The 19219-nt window shown below is 34.3% G+C and overlaps 1 protein-coding gene across 4 annotated transcripts in view; it reads left to right on the top strand.

Annotated features, from left to right (window-relative positions):
- The window catches only part of LOC150106358 (protein regulator of cytokinesis 1-like), a 203418-nt gene that overhangs the window by 68959 nt on the left and 115240 nt on the right, over positions 1–19219 (top strand). For all 4 annotated transcript variants that reach the window (XM_090392398.1, XM_090392399.1, XM_090392397.1 and 1 more), the window contains exons 7-8: positions 3193–3329; positions 11377–11472. In XM_090392398.1, coding sequence (XP_090248524.1) covers positions 3193–3329; positions 11377–11472 — 233 coding nt within the window. The remainder of the gene's footprint in view (positions 1–3192; positions 3330–11376; positions 11473–19219) is intronic.

The following is a 19219-nucleotide window of genomic DNA, read 5'->3' as shown; positions in this document are numbered from 1 at the left end:
TGGAAGAAGTCAGTGGGGACACCCCATCAGCAAGGTACATCATGGTATGTAATAGCTCACTTGTTTGTAGCTTGATATAAATCAAAGGAATATGATGCTCCCATGTCAGTGCAACTGTGTCAAGGTGAAATGGCTGTAAGAAGGGAACTGATGTAATTTAAAGGAGGCATTGCGATAGAATGCCATGTTGCAGGTTTATCTGTTTGGCAAATTGGGTCAATAATCGGTGATACCATACTGAGATGGAAGCATGGGGAGTAAGCTGCAAGTGCTACTTACTGTGAATGACTGTATTCAATGTGTCGTGAACATCTCTTACCAGAGTGCATTATCCTAACTATGAAATTCAGAGGTGGTAGTGTTGTGGTATGGTTCTGTTTTTCCCAATTTGTCCTTGGATCTTTGTTTGTGGTGCCACAAACATTGAACTCTGAGTGGTATCTGAATGTTCTGGACAATGTAATGCTTCCTACTTTATGGCATTTCTGCAGAACTGATCATTGTCTCTTTCAGCAAGACAATGCACCATGCCATAAGGCTGCTGCTGTTGTTGTAATTGTGTGATTTTTGGACGTGAACATCATCACACTTCACTGGCCTACACAGAGCCCTGATCTCAACCCTGTTAATCATTTATGGGATAAATTGGAGCATTAACCTCACCATTACATGGGTGAGGTTAAGGGACAAGATATTCGTCCCACAATAGTCCAGCACCTCATTACATGCCTACAGGAAGAATGGTCCAAATTTCCCATTGATTGCTATTGCTATTGTATAGGATTGCTGCAGTCATTGAAGCAAAAGGAGTTCCTACATCTTATTAAGGTAGGTGCCATGGCCATTTGTTCCTTGCACTATGGTGTTCATTGATTTACCAACAAGACTAATTTTTTGACAGTGTCAAAACATTAGTCTTGCATGTAAATACCTTTTAACTTGTTTAGTTGCACAGATTAATAGAGGAGGCTATAAAAAAGAACGAATATTGATATTTCTTAGCTGCAGTGGCAACCAAAACTTGTGCTATAAGAAGTTGGTTGTTCTGATGCCAGATTTTAAGAAAATTTGAGTCAGTTTCACAAAAAAAGTAACTGGTTTTTGTGAACTTCTGTTTTATTGTTGACTGCTGTGATAAGCACCTAATTGATATTCAGAAGGAAAAGTGAGGAAAATGATTTTAAGATTTTAGTTTATAAGATTTATTTAACCTTAGACATGATTGTTCCTTGATTATATTAACATTTCATATTATTACAATTTGAAAACCATGGTTTTCATGGTCAAACCCATGGAAACTTTCCAAAGTATTTTGTGCTTATTATTATTTTTTTTTCTCAAGAACTTTAAATATGAACTAATTTATCTAAGCACATTTTATTTGGCAGCAGTAATTAGTTCATACATAACTAGTTTTGGTTTTCACCAACATTATGGACATTCAGGACTAGAATGTTTACTTTTATTATTATTCAGATGTTTAACACCCATGTCTTATTCTTTGTTTATTGTGTATTACAGTAATTTTATGACTGTATTTTATAAAATATTTATAATATAGTACTTTAATGGTATTCTGTTATGTGAAACTTGTGAATTTCAACCCTGTATTCTTGACAAGGAAGGTGAGAGCCTTTTCATGAGAAGAATGTTTGACATGGGTTAAATTAGTGATGGGAATTCTCCAGTGGTGTTCATGAATTTCTTAGCATTCACAATATTGTACCTTGAATGTTGTAATTAGCAAATTGCAGCATTTGAGAAATTTTTTAGAGAAATTAATTGTTAGTGTTTCTCTATAAACCAACAGCTTCTTTCTGTTTAGTTCTGTTTCATATATACTCATTCTGCAATGAGTAAAACAGTTTTAGATATTGACTTTACATTGTAAAACATTGAAACATTAGTGCTCTTTAAATGATCAGTCATGCAATAATTAAATTTTTAAAAATTTCTTAAATGAAATAATTTTAACATTTCTAACATTTTATTGTAATCTACTGTATTATTAAAGCTTGATAATGTGTCCAGGATCCCCCCCCCCGGAATAATTTGTTTCATCTCCATTGCATTTCTCTGGTTCTGTAGTTGACAAGGAGACTGTATTTCTATCAGTGCTCAGTGATGACAGTTTTTTGCAATTATAAGAAGTTTGTGTTTTTGAGAAGCAGCAGCAGCATTTCATCCATTTCTCATCTATCATAGATGGGTTGAATATCCTGATTAGGGGCTTTAAGCAATTTAATGTATCCAGCTTGTCGTTCTCTGTTGCATCCCTCTAGGGATAAGTATTTTATGTCTATAGAACTGTGTTCATAGGGGTGGTCTGCCTGCTTTGAGGGATGACAAACCCAAGTTTTTGGGAGTCAAAAAACCCATTACCTCTATTGAAAAGATCTGATAACGGTTCCTCACATCATAGACAGGATTCCAAACAAGGTATTTTCATCTAAAGGACTCATCTGTACCAGCTGAGATATGGAGGCTCAGCAGCAACATTAGCAGGCAGAAAATAGTAATCTGTATCTATTGAAATGATAATCAGTGTAGTAGATTGTAATCTAGAACAAGTTTATGTAAGATTTTTATGAAGTCTTCAAAATCAAGGGGCTTCTTGCTTCTCCTCACTAACTGATTGGTTGATGCAAGGGAGCCAACTTGCAAACTTTTCTGATTTAGTTTTTTCAGAATGCAAAGTACACATAGAATTCAGGATATAGTTTTTTTTTTTTTTTGCTGAAGGGGAAGATAGTGTGGTTATCTTGGTAAAAAGGAAAAAAAATAGCAAAAACATATGCATGCCATGTATAAAACAATGAGGATATAGGGGGAAATCTATAGAATGCACACAAAATACTATATATGAATAGGAAAGAAATTGGAAGTGCATGAAAAATAGCATTCAGAGAAATAATGCTATAAGAATTAATATCTAATTTCAATGCTTTAATTAATTTAGGCTTAATTTTTTAATCATAAATATAATTTATGATTAAATGCAAAATCATATCTATAATCCCCTCCCCCTTCTCTCTCACACACACACCGCTAACTTACTTGAAAAATTGATGATTTTTAAATTTAAGTTTACATAAGAGGTTGATAATCTTTAGCTCTATCTCTCTGCATTTCACTTTTATTTCACAGCTGTGAGAATATAATTTAAAATATAATTAAGCTTTTTTTTTCTAGATGACTATACAGAATTTACTCTGAATTCATATGAGTTGGAAGTGCAGAGATTGAAGAACTTTTATGAAGAAAACAAAGATATTTTTCAGAGAATTGCAAGAAGACAGGATCTGTGGGAACGCATGTTGGATTTTGAGGTACTATATATATACACTTTTTTTTTTTTCACATCTTGGAATTATTTTATCATATTTTTAGATTGCTTTTAGTTTTGACTGCTTAACATAAATCTTTGTTCTGTTGAATAGAATTTAAAATTATGAAAGTACGACAGAGGTAGGTGGTTGTATCACTTCTATACACAGAGGTTGCAGAATGTAATAAATTGATGTACGAGTATGTTTATATGTATATAATTTTCTTTGACTGAATAAGAATGATGACACGATAGCAAAAATAAGCTTTACTTAGATCTACATGGTAATGAATGGGAAGCTAGTCATTATGTCTTCCAGTGATCGACCAGTCCTTTTCATTCTTCATCTTTTTCTCATCATTCTCCACTTTTCCAGTCTTTTACTTTGTTTTCCAGACCACCATAACTAGGATCAAATCAAGTGCACTGTATTTCCTGCATGGGGGTGACTCATACTCATCTGGGAAGGGGGATTCAGGATAAATTCCTGGTAGTTTCTTCTAGCCTTTGCTTTGGCAAGATACGGTCTAGTACGACTAGGATCATTTAACTTAGTGGATTTCCCTCAAGAGTAATCATTAGTGTTGCAGTAAGTGTCTTTCCCCATGGTTCAGGGACAGGGTCCAAGGCTGGTGTTGGCAGCCTTGGTATTCCACTTCTGGATGCAATCATTCCTGGTCTCTATAGTAGGCATCCTTGTGTAGCTCTGGTGAAAGGAAAGACATTCTCAATTAAAGGAAGAATGCAGCAACAGAGCTGCATTCTTCCTTTACTTGAGAATGTCTTTCATGCTTAAGTTCATCAGATGCATGTACTTACAATTCCTAATCCCTAAAGATGTCTCTGTGACTGAGACGAAATATTGGAAGCATTAAAATTAGTTTTAATCCTTTCTCAGTGCTGATAATATTCCATTAAACCTCCAACATGAATGAGCATGGTAATCCCCCAAACATGCCCACCTCTGAACTTTTTGTGAGGAGTAATAATTCAGCTAAAACTCCTACATTATTGATGAGATCTGCTCATATTAAAAGACCAAGATTTAGTGACAGTAATAAGAATTCTCATATGTAAGGATAGTATCCTAGTAACAACTAGGAATATCTTCTTTGCATTTAAAATCCCCCCCCCCCCCCATGTTAATAAAAGCAGAATCTCATTTGTCCTGTTTGGCTCTATATCACGAACCCTTTGCACTGCTTCAAAAAATGTCAGAGAAATACGACCATATGCAGGCCTTCTTGTGGCTCTGTGGTCTTCACTAGTGTGTTAGTGAAGACCATGAGAATATTAATTAATAAAAGATGGGAAAACTTGTGTAGAAAAACTTGATCTTTAATTTAAAATTTTCCACTTCCAGAAATGGAACAGCAAATTATACAAATAACAAAGATTCTAAAATGTGCCATCATGTTATCCACAGTAAGGTAATAAAATTTTCTACACTTTCCTAATTATGCATACAATTAAATTAGAAATGATTAACAGATTGAAAAAGCACTATATTACCATAAAGGAGATCAACATAGACCATCAGATCTATTTAAGTTTGGACAATGAAGTAACATTTCACAAGTTTCCTTATGAAGATATTCTGCAGGAAATCTGCTCTGGTGTCTGATTTTATTCTTAATCTAGTGTACTCTATTTAGTAGAGAGTAAGCATGTTCAGCAAGCCTAGATTATTCAGATTCATGGTACTTTATGTAAGACTTATATTTTTCATTACAGATGAAAGCATATCTTCCAGCTTATCCATAATAAGACAAGCCATAGAATCAAGGAATCTGATAAACACCTGGAAAACTAAGCAGAGGAATCTTGTCCTTAGGAGATGAAAGGAGATTTCTTCCCATAATGCAAAGCATTATACATGTCCGTAGGGATATGTGCATTGCATTATGAGATACTAAGGCAATTGATGTGAAGCCTCTGTATACAAGTAACCCAGTCGTGAAGTGACTTCATGTGCAAACTTTGTTTGCTTATACTTGGATAAAGGATTAAGCCAAGAATATAACTTCTCGGCATCTTTAATCCTGAGATATTGTATTGGACACTGTGTCATAGAATTCTTTTACTTCATCTTCATAACTGCTGGTTGGTGTATATTTGCATTTTAATGGTTTTTCTGTTCTGATGTTTGCATTATGATATATGCTACCCATTCTGATACTCATGCATATTTAGTAACCTTGTTTGTTATGCTTTTGCTTATAAGAAAACCTACTCCTCTCTGCTTGACATCTGGATCTCTCCAGTAATCTGCATTTCAGGATTTTGGTGTTATACATTCTGCTGATTTTCTTTTCACTTCACTTAGTCCTATATCCCATTTCTCTTTTTTTCATATCTAATTCTTCTGTCTTTTCAATTTGCTAATGTTCTTCATTATATGTAGCAATAACGAAATTAGTGTTCTTGCACTTGCTTTCATTGTTTTGTTTTGGAGTAGCAATTTGGTCCAAAGTTCTGTTTTTCTACCAAACCAGGTTCTCCAGAGACTGTAAGGTTCATTCTTGTATTTAGCATATTCATGCTTTTAATAGATGGGGGGGGGGGGATGATGGCTTGGTAAAGGATTGGCAGTAGTCCATCTAACTAGAACTGTGGCACACACTATCATTGATGTTATCACTCTTGCCATCCAAAAGGATAGGTAACCTGCCTCTGTTCTTACCTGGCCTACACTGCTCTGTCTCAGAATATGTCTGAGTGACCAAGTAAGCTCTATAGCCAGTTGTCTCCATCCCAACAGGTAGTAGATGCCATTGAGAAGCTGCTCCTCTGGACTATCATCACACCCATTTGGGATGTCTGGTTCCTCAGTATTGATCTGCTTGACTTACGAGGTTCTGCTACTAGAATACATTAATACATCCTCGAAACGCAAGCCCCTTCACCACATATTTATCTTCTATATTCTTGCCAAAGTCTTTCCTGTTTGGCTACTTTTACATACTGCCTTGCTTTCTTACATTTTTTGTCCTGTATTCTCTCACAGCACATGCTGATTTTTGAGTTTTGTTTCCAAACTCATTTTTTCTTGTATAATATTTTTCTACAGTTTAAAATCAAGTAGCTTTACTGAAAGTAACTCAACTTTAATATATTTTTTATTTTTATTTTTAAACTTTCTTTCTCATTTTTTTTTTTTTTTTTCAATCATCAATTTTATCCTGATCAAAACTAAATGATTGTTTCTTATTTCAAACCTGACTGTGTGTATGCTTGTCTTTTGAAAACACGATGAAGATATCACTATCAGCAATAACATAGTCAATGAGATGAGACGTTTCATGTGTCTTCTCTCCATATCAGTTTGTGCACATCTTTATATTGGAACATGGCATTAGTAATGACTAATTTATTGCCTGAACAGAAATTCAGCAGGGTTACCATTATTGTTAGCTTTGCTCTTTTCTCCAAATTTTTTTAAAAAATTCTGTGTTTGGTATTTGTTTCCAACTTCTGTTGAGATCTCCAACAATGCCCAACTTGTGTCAGCTGACTTCAAATGACACAGAATTCCTCCACTTCCTTAGTGGGACCATAGACACAAATAAATCTCATTGTCCATTTCTCCATTTTGATATTTGTCTACATCACTGCTTGATATTGTTTGCATTCAAGAAACTTACCCTCCTCTTTGGTGTGGAATTCTATAGTTACTCCTTTCCCTGAACATTATTGCCTGCATATAACATGTTATAATGGTTACTTTGAAAATCCTCATTTGTTTTTGGCTTTGTTTTGGTAACACCGATTATGTCAACCTGGTACATCTCTAGTTCTTCTGCCAGTCCCACTTCTTTCCCATTGATGCCCTCTCTTAAGTTGATGATGGTGCCAGTCTTGAATTCTACAGATGTTTATTTGGAGATTATGAAGTATATTCCAGTAGTTTACTTTCACTGTGAGCTCTGATTTCTTGATGAAAATGGTAAGGCCTTATTAACTGGGTGATGCCCCATCTGGCTAAAAATTCCATCAGTTTGTATTTTGGTTTTATCCAATAAAAATATACATTGGTCAGCTAATTTCCGTTTGTTCATTTGTTCAGAATTCAGGTTGATAACTACTAACACGGTGTACCACTAACAGGTGAAGATTGGACATTAGATCAGAATCCCTGATCACTTCTCTACATTCCTTAGTGGAAAGCTATCTAGGGATCTCATCCCAGGTATCTAGTTTTGACTCTTATGCAACCCTGGAAGCATCCATTGAAGGTATTTCTTTTTTCTTTTAAATGCAAGCACAGTATCAAATTTCTTTGACATGGGAAAAAGCATATAATACAGATTGGAGATTTGACATATTGAAAGACTTGCATAACTTTGGTCTTAGAGGGATCCTTTCTAACTTCATCAAAAACTTTACTGTCTTTCAAGTCTTAGTAGGATCAACCCTCTCTTGATTGTTTCTTCAAGAAGAGAGATATATTATATTGAGTGTTATGCTATTTGCAATCAGTTAACTCATTAGCAAAACAGCTTCCAACTGTAAAGTCATCCACACTTAGAGTTTTTTTTATCTTTGTCACTCTTTCAACATGAGGGGTTATAGAGACTGCTTCAATAAGCAGTTGACCAACTTTCAAATGTCTCCAGATTTTCACTTTAGAAAACTGTTTGTATACATCTGTGTGGCAAAGATAGCTACAACCTGACCCAGAACTAAAACAATTCAGTTGATGTGATAGAAGCAAGGTTTTTGGGACTAATTTGACAAAAATATCTAACATTTCTACTATATGTATGTCATGTGTGATAAGATTGAAGAAAGAGGAATATTCTTTGCACCCTAGCTTCCACCTTTTGAGGTGCAGACAGATGTTCATTGCTCTGGTTATATGAGCGCTTATCAGAATCAAGACTTGCAGAGTGCATAAATTGGAGAATCTGGGTTTGGATTATAGAATATTAGTGTGAATAAGAGGATGACTGTCTGACAGATATCAAAAAGTGGTATACAGGGGATGTGAGTCCGCAAGATTTAAGGTAACCAGTGGTGTACCACAAGGATCAGTGCTTGGTCCACTGTTGTTTAATCTGTACATTAACGATATTGGAAAGGATTTGACAAGCAACATACAGCTGTTTGCTGATGATGCAAAGATAGGTAGGATAATCATGAATTCTGCTGATATGCAGTACCTTCAGAATAATTTGAATAGGCTGGAATTAGGCATGGGAATATGGATGTCAGTAAATATAAGGCATTCACTTTTTCGTGATTAGATATTCAGTGATGTATTATATTGGTGGGATTATGCTAGAAGAAACTGAGGCTAGGGATCTTGAAGTGTTAGTAGATAGGAAGTTGAAGTTCAGGGGCCATGTAGCAAAGATTGCAAATATAATTCAAAAGAGAATTGCAGTGCTGAATTGAACATTCACATGTAAAGATAAGGATATCATCTTGCCTCTTTACAAGGCCTTGATATTACCTCACTTGGACTATTGTGCACTGGTCTGGTCTTCTAGTTTCTGTTGTGATTCTGATATATTGGAGAGAGGTAAGAAGAATGTTAAAAATGATATCAGGATTGTGGAATACTGATTTATGAAGACACACTGAGAATTTGCAGACTCTAGCAAACAGGAGAAAGAGGGGTGATATGATTAAGATGCACAAACTTCTGAAAGGATTTAGACATCATGTCTAATCAGATATGTACCAATTATACTGCTGAGATGTATGCAAAAGTTTGCATTAAATTACATGAAATCAGAATGCTGCCAAAGTCGCCAATAAGAAGTTCACTTCAGGCACTTAAGAAGTCCTGTATACCAACACCATCCAGCAACCTCTTGGATCCAACTTTTGTTTTCTCAGACAAGAAGGTTCTATTTGAACATTTGCTTGTTTTGGATCTCTAACTACATTGGGATCAAAGGAAATAAGGCTACAGATGCTGAAACTAGATCAGCTTGTTCCCAACATGGATTGCATGCAGATTATAAGACAAATTAATATCATAGTGGTAAATTTCAGAATTAATTTGGTATAAACTTGTTATTCTCTTTTCCATGACAGTTCTGTGTAGGGTATGTGACTGACTCACCTGTTGATTGGTGATGACATACTTGTGTATGAGTCCTGTAGTTCTTCATTAACCATCATACATATTTTAATTGACTGCCCTCATTTTGTTAGTGAACATAATGATATTTTAGCATTTTAACAATCTTCCTGGGCCCTATAATCTCAGGTAGATTTATGATTATAAAGGTTACTTTTATTGATTTAGATATATTAATTATAAAGAGAAATCATTTTTATTTAATTTTACATTATTCCTGACTTTTTTTTTTTTGCATATATATGTATTTTACAGACAACATTTGGTCACTTTCTCACAGGTGCTCTATTCCTACATTGTGCCTTTTTGTAGGTATTTTCATTGTCTAAATTAAGGGGATATTAAATCCCACATTATTTCAAAGCCGAATAAGAAACTCAACGATAGGAATCAAAGAGTTTCATGCTGAATATAGCAAACTATAAAAGTTTCGGCGAATTGTAGCGTAAGCTAAAGCACATAGCTCAACACTAGGGCAACTTGTTGCAAAGGTGGGGAAAGTTCTGATTACTATTCTTAGTATTACCCATAATGTAAAACACATCTCCTAGGAGATGATTACTATTCTGATTACTTTTCTTATTTTTCTTTTGAAAGTTCTGCTTACTATTCTTAGTATTATCCATAATGTAAAACACATCTCCTAGGAGATGTGTTTTACATTATGGGTAATACTGAGAATAGTAATCAGAACTTTCCCCACCTTTGCAACGAGTTGCCCTAGTGTTGACTTATGTGCTTTAGCTTACGCTACAATTTGCCGAAACTTTTATAGTTTGCTATATCCAGCATGAAACTCTTTGATTTCTATCTCTGAGTTTCTTATTCGGCTTTGAAATAATGTGGGATTTAATATCCCCTTAAATTAAATAATGTTACATCGTCAAAGTGAAGTCTATTGGCTCTTTTATTTTTAAGTAATTTTCATTGTCATTTGCTCCACTGAACTAGCAGCTACTAGTCATCCTGCATACAGTCAAACTCCAAACATATCGAACCACTGTCTCATCTTCCTTCCTTTCATCTGCCTCTTCTTTGGAACAGCTTTTCCCCATACTGTCTTTTTTTTTTTTAATTTCCTGTCTAACAACTTGCATACCACATGGCACTGTTGTGTTATAAAGTAATATACAAAATAAAAATCTCCACTTTATGCAGATAATATACTTTTTTAAGTAAATCTAGTACAAGTTACAGGATTTTTTATTAAAACTATAACAAATTTGGCATAAAGATTATCTACAAAAGACAAAGATTACAAAAATAGATAGGAACATTGAAAACATTAGCTTTATACTAATTGGTGAACCTGTAACATGCAAAACATTTCAGCCATTCAGGCACAATTTTTAGTGAAGATAGAAAATTAGAAATGGAAATAGACAACAGAATAAGCAAAGCTGGTATGGTAGGGAGTCAATTGTATAGATTTATATTAAGTATTTTTGAAATTAAAGATGGAAAACCCAAACTTATGTGGAAGTAAATTTAATAGAAGTAAAATTTTTGTCTAAGTATCAACAGCATCCTCAGTAAATTCCTGTTTGGTTTCTAGGTCAGGATTAGGTATGTTTAGCCCACTGTACTTAGACCTATTTTACTATAGTTCTACAACTTTTCATGTTTGGGATTCACATAACGCAGAACAGGAATAATCTGCTATACATTGTACCTATGCGACCTTAGTCAGGACTTAACAGTAATTTGTTATCATGTTTGTGAGGCAATTATATTTCTTGATATTTAGCTTTCAGGTTGAAAAATACGTGCATTATGATTTTAAAGGTGATATGAATTTTTCATGCAAAGTATGATAACGTTCAATATTCACAAGCCGTTTTTTTTTTCCTTCATATTTTGCTTTTTTATTATAACTCACCTTGCATCAGTGGGTAGCTAAGTACAATTTGAAATTTTCTTTGCAATTTCTTTTCTTTTTTCTTTTTTTTCTCTCTAGCAAAAAGTAAGTGATCCTAATAGATTTACTAATAGAGGTGGTGCATTGTTGCAAGAAGAAAAAGAAAGGAAAAAATTATTAAAAGAGCTTCCCAAAGTAAGTTATTTTTAAAATTACTTAGAGATTTTTGCACTTGGTGGATTTAATATTTATTTTATTTTTATTTGTGACACCTCCTGGGAGTCCAAAGATTCATTGAGGGAGGGCATCTACTCTACTACTGTTTCCACCATTCCCATTCAATCCACCAACTACAATGAACCGCAACTACATAAATGCATCTACCCCCCATCCACTAGTATTTTTACAGACAATCGCAAACACCCTTGCCCAGGCAGGATTCGAACACGTGGCTTTCTGGCTGGAGAGTGGATACACTAACTACTCAGTCAACCAAGCCAGCTTTGAACCATTCTTAGAGTGTTATTTACAAAATTGGCATACTTTTTTAAACTGTTGGAATCCTGATAACTGAAGTTCGAAAATTCATTTTATAGTATACTTCACTAGCAAGAAAACTCAAAATCCGTTTCCTGAGATTGATCTTATGTTTGCACTAAGGTACATTTATTTTTAACTTTTTAGAAAACCTTACAGGACAGAATTTTGTCATGGCTATAGACATAGATGGAGCTTGCCTCACTTTGGGGTGAGAGAAGCAGCTTCATTTAATGTTTATCATGATTGACTGCTAAAACTAAGATTACTTGATTCCAGTAATAAATAAAAAGTTAATAAACTTTTTATTTAACTTTTTATTTATTACTGGAATTAAATGTCTGTATACAAATTTGAAACAAAAAAAAGATTGTTTTGGTGACTGTAATAGCTTTTATTAGATTAGTTTCCTAACCTTTCTATTATTCCTTTCTCTTTCCTTAGTACAGATTTAGATAATTTCTGTTACCCACATTGCTTCTCTACTGAAAGAAAGCAAGAGCAGAGACAGGTAGTCTTTGTTCCAAATGCAATGTTAAAAAGGCAGTTTTTTTTCCTACTAGAAAAATCCTAGGTGAAGTTTACTATATAGTTTTTATTTCATATTCTTTTTTTCAGCAGAAAAGAATTCCAAGTCATTTTGTGTGTACAAATTTTACAAGATTGTAATGGCAAATTTGCCATCTTTTGCATGTATATACCTTTTTAACATTAGCAATTTCTTTTTGTTCCAATTAAAGGTTACATAATGTAAAAAAAAAAATAAAGTACAGTCATACTCCAACTTACACTACCCCGAGTTACGCGGTTTCTTATATGTACGTATTCCCATCCCACTTCACACCTCGCCACTAGTCATATCTTTTCGGCGCCGGCTGCATTCGCTAGTGTCGCACATGCTGTGAACAAGCACCGACGTGTTTCGCGTGGTCTCCATTCATACATGATTTTTATAGTCTGCAAACCTTGCAATTGTTTAATGTTATGTTCTTGATAAAAATTTTATCACATAACAAATAATAAAGTCATCCAAAAGAAGCAAGTCCGATTCTTCTACAGCTAGCAAGAAAAGAAAAACATTGACTTTGGAAGCAGAACTCAACATCATTAAGGATTTTGAAGGTGGAATGAAAATTTGTGAGCTAGCAGAGAAGTTCGATCTACAGGAATCCACAGTAAGAACAATCATAAAAGAAAGGTTTTTCAGATTTTGGAGGACATTCATTCTAACGAGGAATGAATTGTAGCCACAAAGCAAGGAATTAAAAAAATCATTAGCTTACTATGAAGAAATTTTGCGTGACAAGAAAGACATGATGCCGTCAGACGAATCTATTAGATTTTATGAAACCATAGACATCGAACTCTCGAGGGACCCTGTAACCCCTAGAGAGCGCATCCCCTGGGTGGCAGATAGGGGAGCCCACTGTGTGTGTGTATATATGTGGGGTGGTCCGAATATACTGAATAAAGACTCGTGGACCAACAGGGCCATAAGGGGCAATCATCTTGATTGTAAGGGAATCGGCACTCCCATGGACTCCTAGCTGGATCTACCCTCTCCTTCTACTTTGAGGAAGATCCACTTACTTTAATCTTTCCTATAAGGCCTTATCAGCCAACTCTTCTTATTTTATGACCCTTATGCTATTAGAGTACTAGAGGGCCATGGGGTCTTTTCATGTCTGGCCTTACAACTATGCCCTCTCTATAAACCTTACTATAATTCTTCTATAATCTACTCTTTCCCCTTCAATATACCCTATTCCTCATATGGGTTTAAATTCGGAAGAAGGCTAGTTCAGAAGCCTTAAGGTTTCAGCCCTACCACTGAACTATTCCATCATCAGGCTAGTCCCCTGACATGGAGAACAATCCTACTTGTAAGCTGACAGAAAAAGATAATCAGATTGAATCTATGGGAAATGACCCTGGAATGGAAAAGGTAAAACAAAAATGGAAACGACAAAATATAATACATATAGCAAACTGGAACGTAAGAGGAATATCATACAAAGAAATAGAATTAGACCAGTTATTAAATGAAAGAAATTTTAAAATAGCAGTAATCACTGAAACAAAAAAGAAATTAAAAGGAACTATGAGAACTGAAAATTTTAATGTGATATACAGTGGAGTCGACAGAGACCAAAGAGCACAAGCAGGAGTCATGATTTGGATTCATAACTCCCTTTCAAAAGTTAAAACATTATAAATTATGGAATGAAAGAATAATAGAAGCTAGAATAAAAATAGAGGCTATTTAACAATAATTGTTTATATGCCCCAGAAGAAGGAAGAGAACAGGATAATATTGATTTTTATAATCAGCTACAAAACATATATAATAAAATAAATAAAAATGATTACGTAATTTTAGCAGTAGTTTACTATGGAAATAGAAGAAAACAACCAGTTATCTTTTTTAGATGTTCTCCTCATCCGGTCACCTTCAAATATTCTTACAACTACAGTATACAGGAAACCAACATTCACAGGTCATTATATTCTTAAAGAATCAGTCCATCCATGTCAAAAAACAGGAATTATAAAATGCCTCATTAGAAGAGCCAAAACTAATTGTTCTACTTTTGATTATCTACAGAAAGAACTTTCTACTAACCAACAACACATGAAACTCAATGGCTTTTCTAAAAAAAAGTACTTATCATCATCTTCTCAATTCTTATAATCCTCCACAAAACAACAAAATTTCAATACGTCAAGTGCCTATTCCTTATATCTTCGGTATTTCAGAACCTATCGCAAGAATTTTAAAGAAATATGATTTAACAACTATGTATTCACCTATTAACAAATTGTCTTCTCATTTTCCTTCTCCTAAAGACAAACGCTCAACTTTATTTCTTCCTGGAGTTTATCAAATTCCTTGCAACTGTGATCTCTCCTATTTTGGACAGACTGGACGTTCTCTTGAAAAAAGAATCCAAGACCATCAATCCTCCATTCTTCACAACAAACCTGAAAAGTCTGGATTGGCTCAACACGGGATTGAAACTGACCACAGCATCTTTTGGTCCAGGACCCGCCTCTTACATAGATCCTGTTATAGGTTCGAACATTTTCAAGGAAAGTGTGGAGGCCTTGTTCCATCGTCCCAACCCGAATTGTAATGACTGTGTATCTATATCAAAACAAAAATCTGGGAAATCTAATCAAGATTACTCATTAATTTTTTTTTTTTTCCCAATCATGTCTCTACTTCAAAATATTTAGTTTTATACTTAATACTTAGTGATATAACATCATGCGGCGTGTTCTATTTTTAACGATCTATTGTTAGTATTCTAGCTTGTATTTTTTTAAAAACTGTTCTTGTAATACCACTGAAGATGGTCTGCTATTTCCAGACCAAAATATTTGGTCAATTAAACATCTTTCTTGTGTTTACGTGCATATATCATTCACAAATAAGATTAAATTACAAGCTATCATATACGAGAGAGATAAACCAAGGGGTCTGACAGGGATGTCCCCTCTCAGCAACTCTTTTTAATATCTACTTAAATGAAATAATAATAAAATGGAATTAAAATTTACATCAAGGAATTAAACTTTCTCCTACAGTTAACTTAAACACTCTCCTCTTTGCCGACGACCAAATAATACTTACAAATTCTGAAGATAACTTACAGAAAGCTATTTTAGATCTAAATGGGATATCCAAAGATTATGGTATGATAATATTAATGGAAAAATCAAAAACTATGGCCTTTAAAGGACAAGAACTAAAATAGTAATAGATAACAAGATCTTACAACAGGTGAATTCATTTAACTATGCAGGATGTATGATCACATATGAAAATAAAAAAGATATAAATGTAAAAATTGCAAAATATTTAAAAATAACAGGTGTAATTAACTCTATATTTAAACCAAACCTAGTTCAAAAACAAACCAGGCTAAAAGTATACAATACATTAGCCCTACCAGTCTTAATGTATGGAAGTGAAATCTGGACAATAAAACAAAAAGACAGAGATTAACAACAGCAGAAATGAAGTTTATGAGAAAAACTGCAAAGTATACCCTATTTGATCACAAAAGAAACAAAGAAATTATGATAGAATTAAACCAAGAACCAGTAATAGAAAAAATTAAAAAATATAAACATAAATGGATGGAACACGTTCAAAGAATGAAAACAGAAAGATTACCAAAACAAGCCTTAAAGTACAAGCCATTAGGAAAAAGAAAACCAGGATGTCCTCTTAAACGATTCAACGATGACTTCTAAGGCCGGAACAGGCCATGCTAGCCCTAAATCCTTGATATGCATGATGATGATGATCGACATCGAAATAATTTTTTTTTTATGCACGAAAAACTACAATTATGATTATATTTCTTAAAAAATATAGGTGTTTTTGTAAACCTTTAGTCCCAGTTGTATGTTTGCTTATATAAATTACATGCAAAATTATACTCAGAGTTACGCGAATTCGACTTGCGTGCTTTTTGTTGGTCCCTCGTAACTTCGGGGTATGACTGTATTACTCACTTTCCACGGAAATCTAAATAAAATACCTAATTTTTTTTCATATTGTGTACACAGGAAGTATTTCATTCATCATTAACATTTTTCTTACATGATGAACGAGTTTGAAAAATGCATTCATTTATTTCTTTATATGGGGTTGAGACACAAGTATTCATTGCATTGGCTCTCTAATCAGTTACTTAGGCAGCTTCCTATCTTTAATTCCTTTTTACAGTCCTAGGTTCACAGATTTTTGCTATTTCACCTGTGATTCCAGTGCTACCTAAATAACTTACAAAACAACAGATTTAGGTCCTAACATTCCAGGCATTATATGGCTTGGTGGACTTGCTGACTTCACTATTCTAAGGGTCATTTGTTTATATGCAGGATAAAAATCCAATTTATCTAGTAGGAAAAACTATTCAATTTCCATATAAGACAAGCTTAATTCATTATCGGTTTAAACTCTGTGTTTTCCAGAAACAATTTTTTTCTAATTTTACTGTACTAATATTTCTTTAAAATTTTCATTGTATCGAGTTCTCTGGTGTATGTCTTCATACAGTGTGTTTTGTTCACTTTCAGATTTCATGTAATGTAGGAGATAATGTAGCAACTAAAACTGTTATTAAACATATCCATAAATTTCAAGATGAAATTTCCAGATGCCTATTCCACCAGTGGGGTGCTTAAGGGTCAAAGCTGTATAACTGAGAGGAGACCTCCACATAACGTTAAGGAATGCGGAGAACAATCTCAATACTTCTCACCATATGTCCAATAATCACCTTCTCTGCACCCTGTTAGATATCTGCCTGGATATTGAATGAACAAGAATTGGCTGGCAATTTGGGATTTCACTGATCAAATTGTATTCTTATTGGTTTAAACCAAAATATAAAATGATGGTACAACATGACAGAATTTCATGCTAGCTGGGGTGTCACCTGGTTAAACAAGGCCTCCATTGTTTTCACCAGGGAACCAGGGCAAACAGTGAAAAGTCAGCTACCGGAACAAAGCTTGAAACACCCCAACTCAACATCACAGAGTTCAAGATCAGTACTATCAACATAAGAAGCCTGAATGGCAAAGATATGGATCTAGCTGAGGAATTAGATGCCAGATTGATATATTAGACATGACCAAAACAAAAAAGACAAAATCTGGTGAGATTTTCTGAGCAATAAATAATGTTATATTCAGGCAATAACAATCAGAGAAAAGAAGGTATAGCTATGGTATTAAACACAAAATATGAGGCTAATCTTCTTGAATGGCAAGCAATATCAAATAGTGATGTGGCCAAATATCAGAATGGGGAACTGGACAATGAGACTTATTTGTGCCTATGGTCTCACAGAAGGTTCTACTAAGGTAGAAGTGGAGGAATTTTTGAGGATTTAGAGAAAGCAACTGAAACAATGAAAAAGGAAAAGTTGGTCCTTGTTGGGGATCTAAATAGCAGAGTAGGAAATGATTGTCAGATATACAAAAATATTTTGGGAAAAATTGGAGAAAAGAGCAAAGCGAATAAAAATAGCAAATACCTGTTGGATTTCTGCTTAGTACATGGACTTGTTATTACTAGCACATTGTTCCAACATAAAAATGTGCACAAATTCACATGGAGAGAAGAGGCAAGGAATAAGAAAAGTCATTGATTTATTGTTGATAGTGATGTTTTCTCACTGGTACAGGACACTAGAGTGTACAGAGGATTTGAAATTTGAAGAGATCACCATTTAGTCTCAAGCAGGATAAAATTGAATTTCATATTGAAAAGAAGAGCATATAAGAAAGTTTTAAAGTGAATAAAAGTGAGCAGCTCTCAGATATCAACTGTAGACTAAAATACATAAACATTATTCAAGAAAAAATGAAAGAGTTTGAGGACAGGAACCAAACCTTGGAGATTCAGTGGCAAACTCTGAAGAAAACATTGATATTCAGCCATAGAGGCATGTGGTGAGATTGGCTGCGAGGATAGAAAAATCAGAACTCCATGGTGGCCACAGGAAGTTGAAGAGGCAGTGAAGGAAAAGAAGAGAGCATATCAAAAGTTCCTGGCAAATAAATCAACTTGTGCTCTTAGAGAGTACAGAGACAAATGTAAGAAAGTCATGTGAAGATTTAGGTAAGAACATAGAAAATAAATATAAAGAAGGTGGCAAAATATTCTGGAGGTTGTAAAAAAGCTCAGGAATGGAGGAAAAAGCTGTAAAAGGAATTGGAGATGGTAAAGCTGATATGAAAACTAGTGAAAAAGATATCCTTGATGTATGGAGTAATTACTTTGAAAAATTGCTAAACGAAATAATTAGTGACAGCAGAGTAGTAAAAAAACACTCAACAGTCATGCAATCAGGAATACATTTCCATACTTGAAGTAGAAAAGGCTATCAAAAGCCTGAAAGGCGGCAGGCGCAGATGATATTCGTCCAGAAATGCTCAAATATGGGGGGGTATAAAAGTCTTACAGTGCTGCATTGCATAGTTCTGAAGGTCTGGACAGAGGAACAAATTCCAAATGATTGGAGTAGAGCTCTCATCGTACCCATATATTAAAAGTGGAATGAAACTGAATATGAGAATTGCACACACATTTCCTGGTAAGATTTAGGCAAATATACTTGAGAAGCGGTTGAGAAGGATTGTGTTAGGGAATCTTGGTGAAGAACGAGCTGGATTCAGACCAAATAGAGGGTGTCAGGATCAGATTTTTACTTTATGACAAATAGTTAAGAAATCATGGGAATATAACAAAGATCTGTATTTAAGTTTTGTAGATCTGGAAAACGCATATGACAAGCTGATGAATGTAAAGTTATTCAAAACACTACAGTTGTATGGTCAATTATATCAAGCAATACTTAGTCTTTGAGTTGTAAGCCTGCAG

This window comes from Typopeltis vanoorti, chromosome 5 (assembly GCF_054136105.1).
Source record: "Typopeltis vanoorti isolate ZY-2024b chromosome 5, IOZ_Tvanoo_1.0, whole genome shotgun sequence".
NCBI lineage: Eukaryota > Metazoa > Arthropoda > Arachnida > Uropygi > Thelyphonidae > Typopeltis > Typopeltis vanoorti.
The sequence above is the reverse complement of the archived record's forward strand: the minus strand, read 5'-3'. Positions and strand labels throughout refer to the sequence as shown.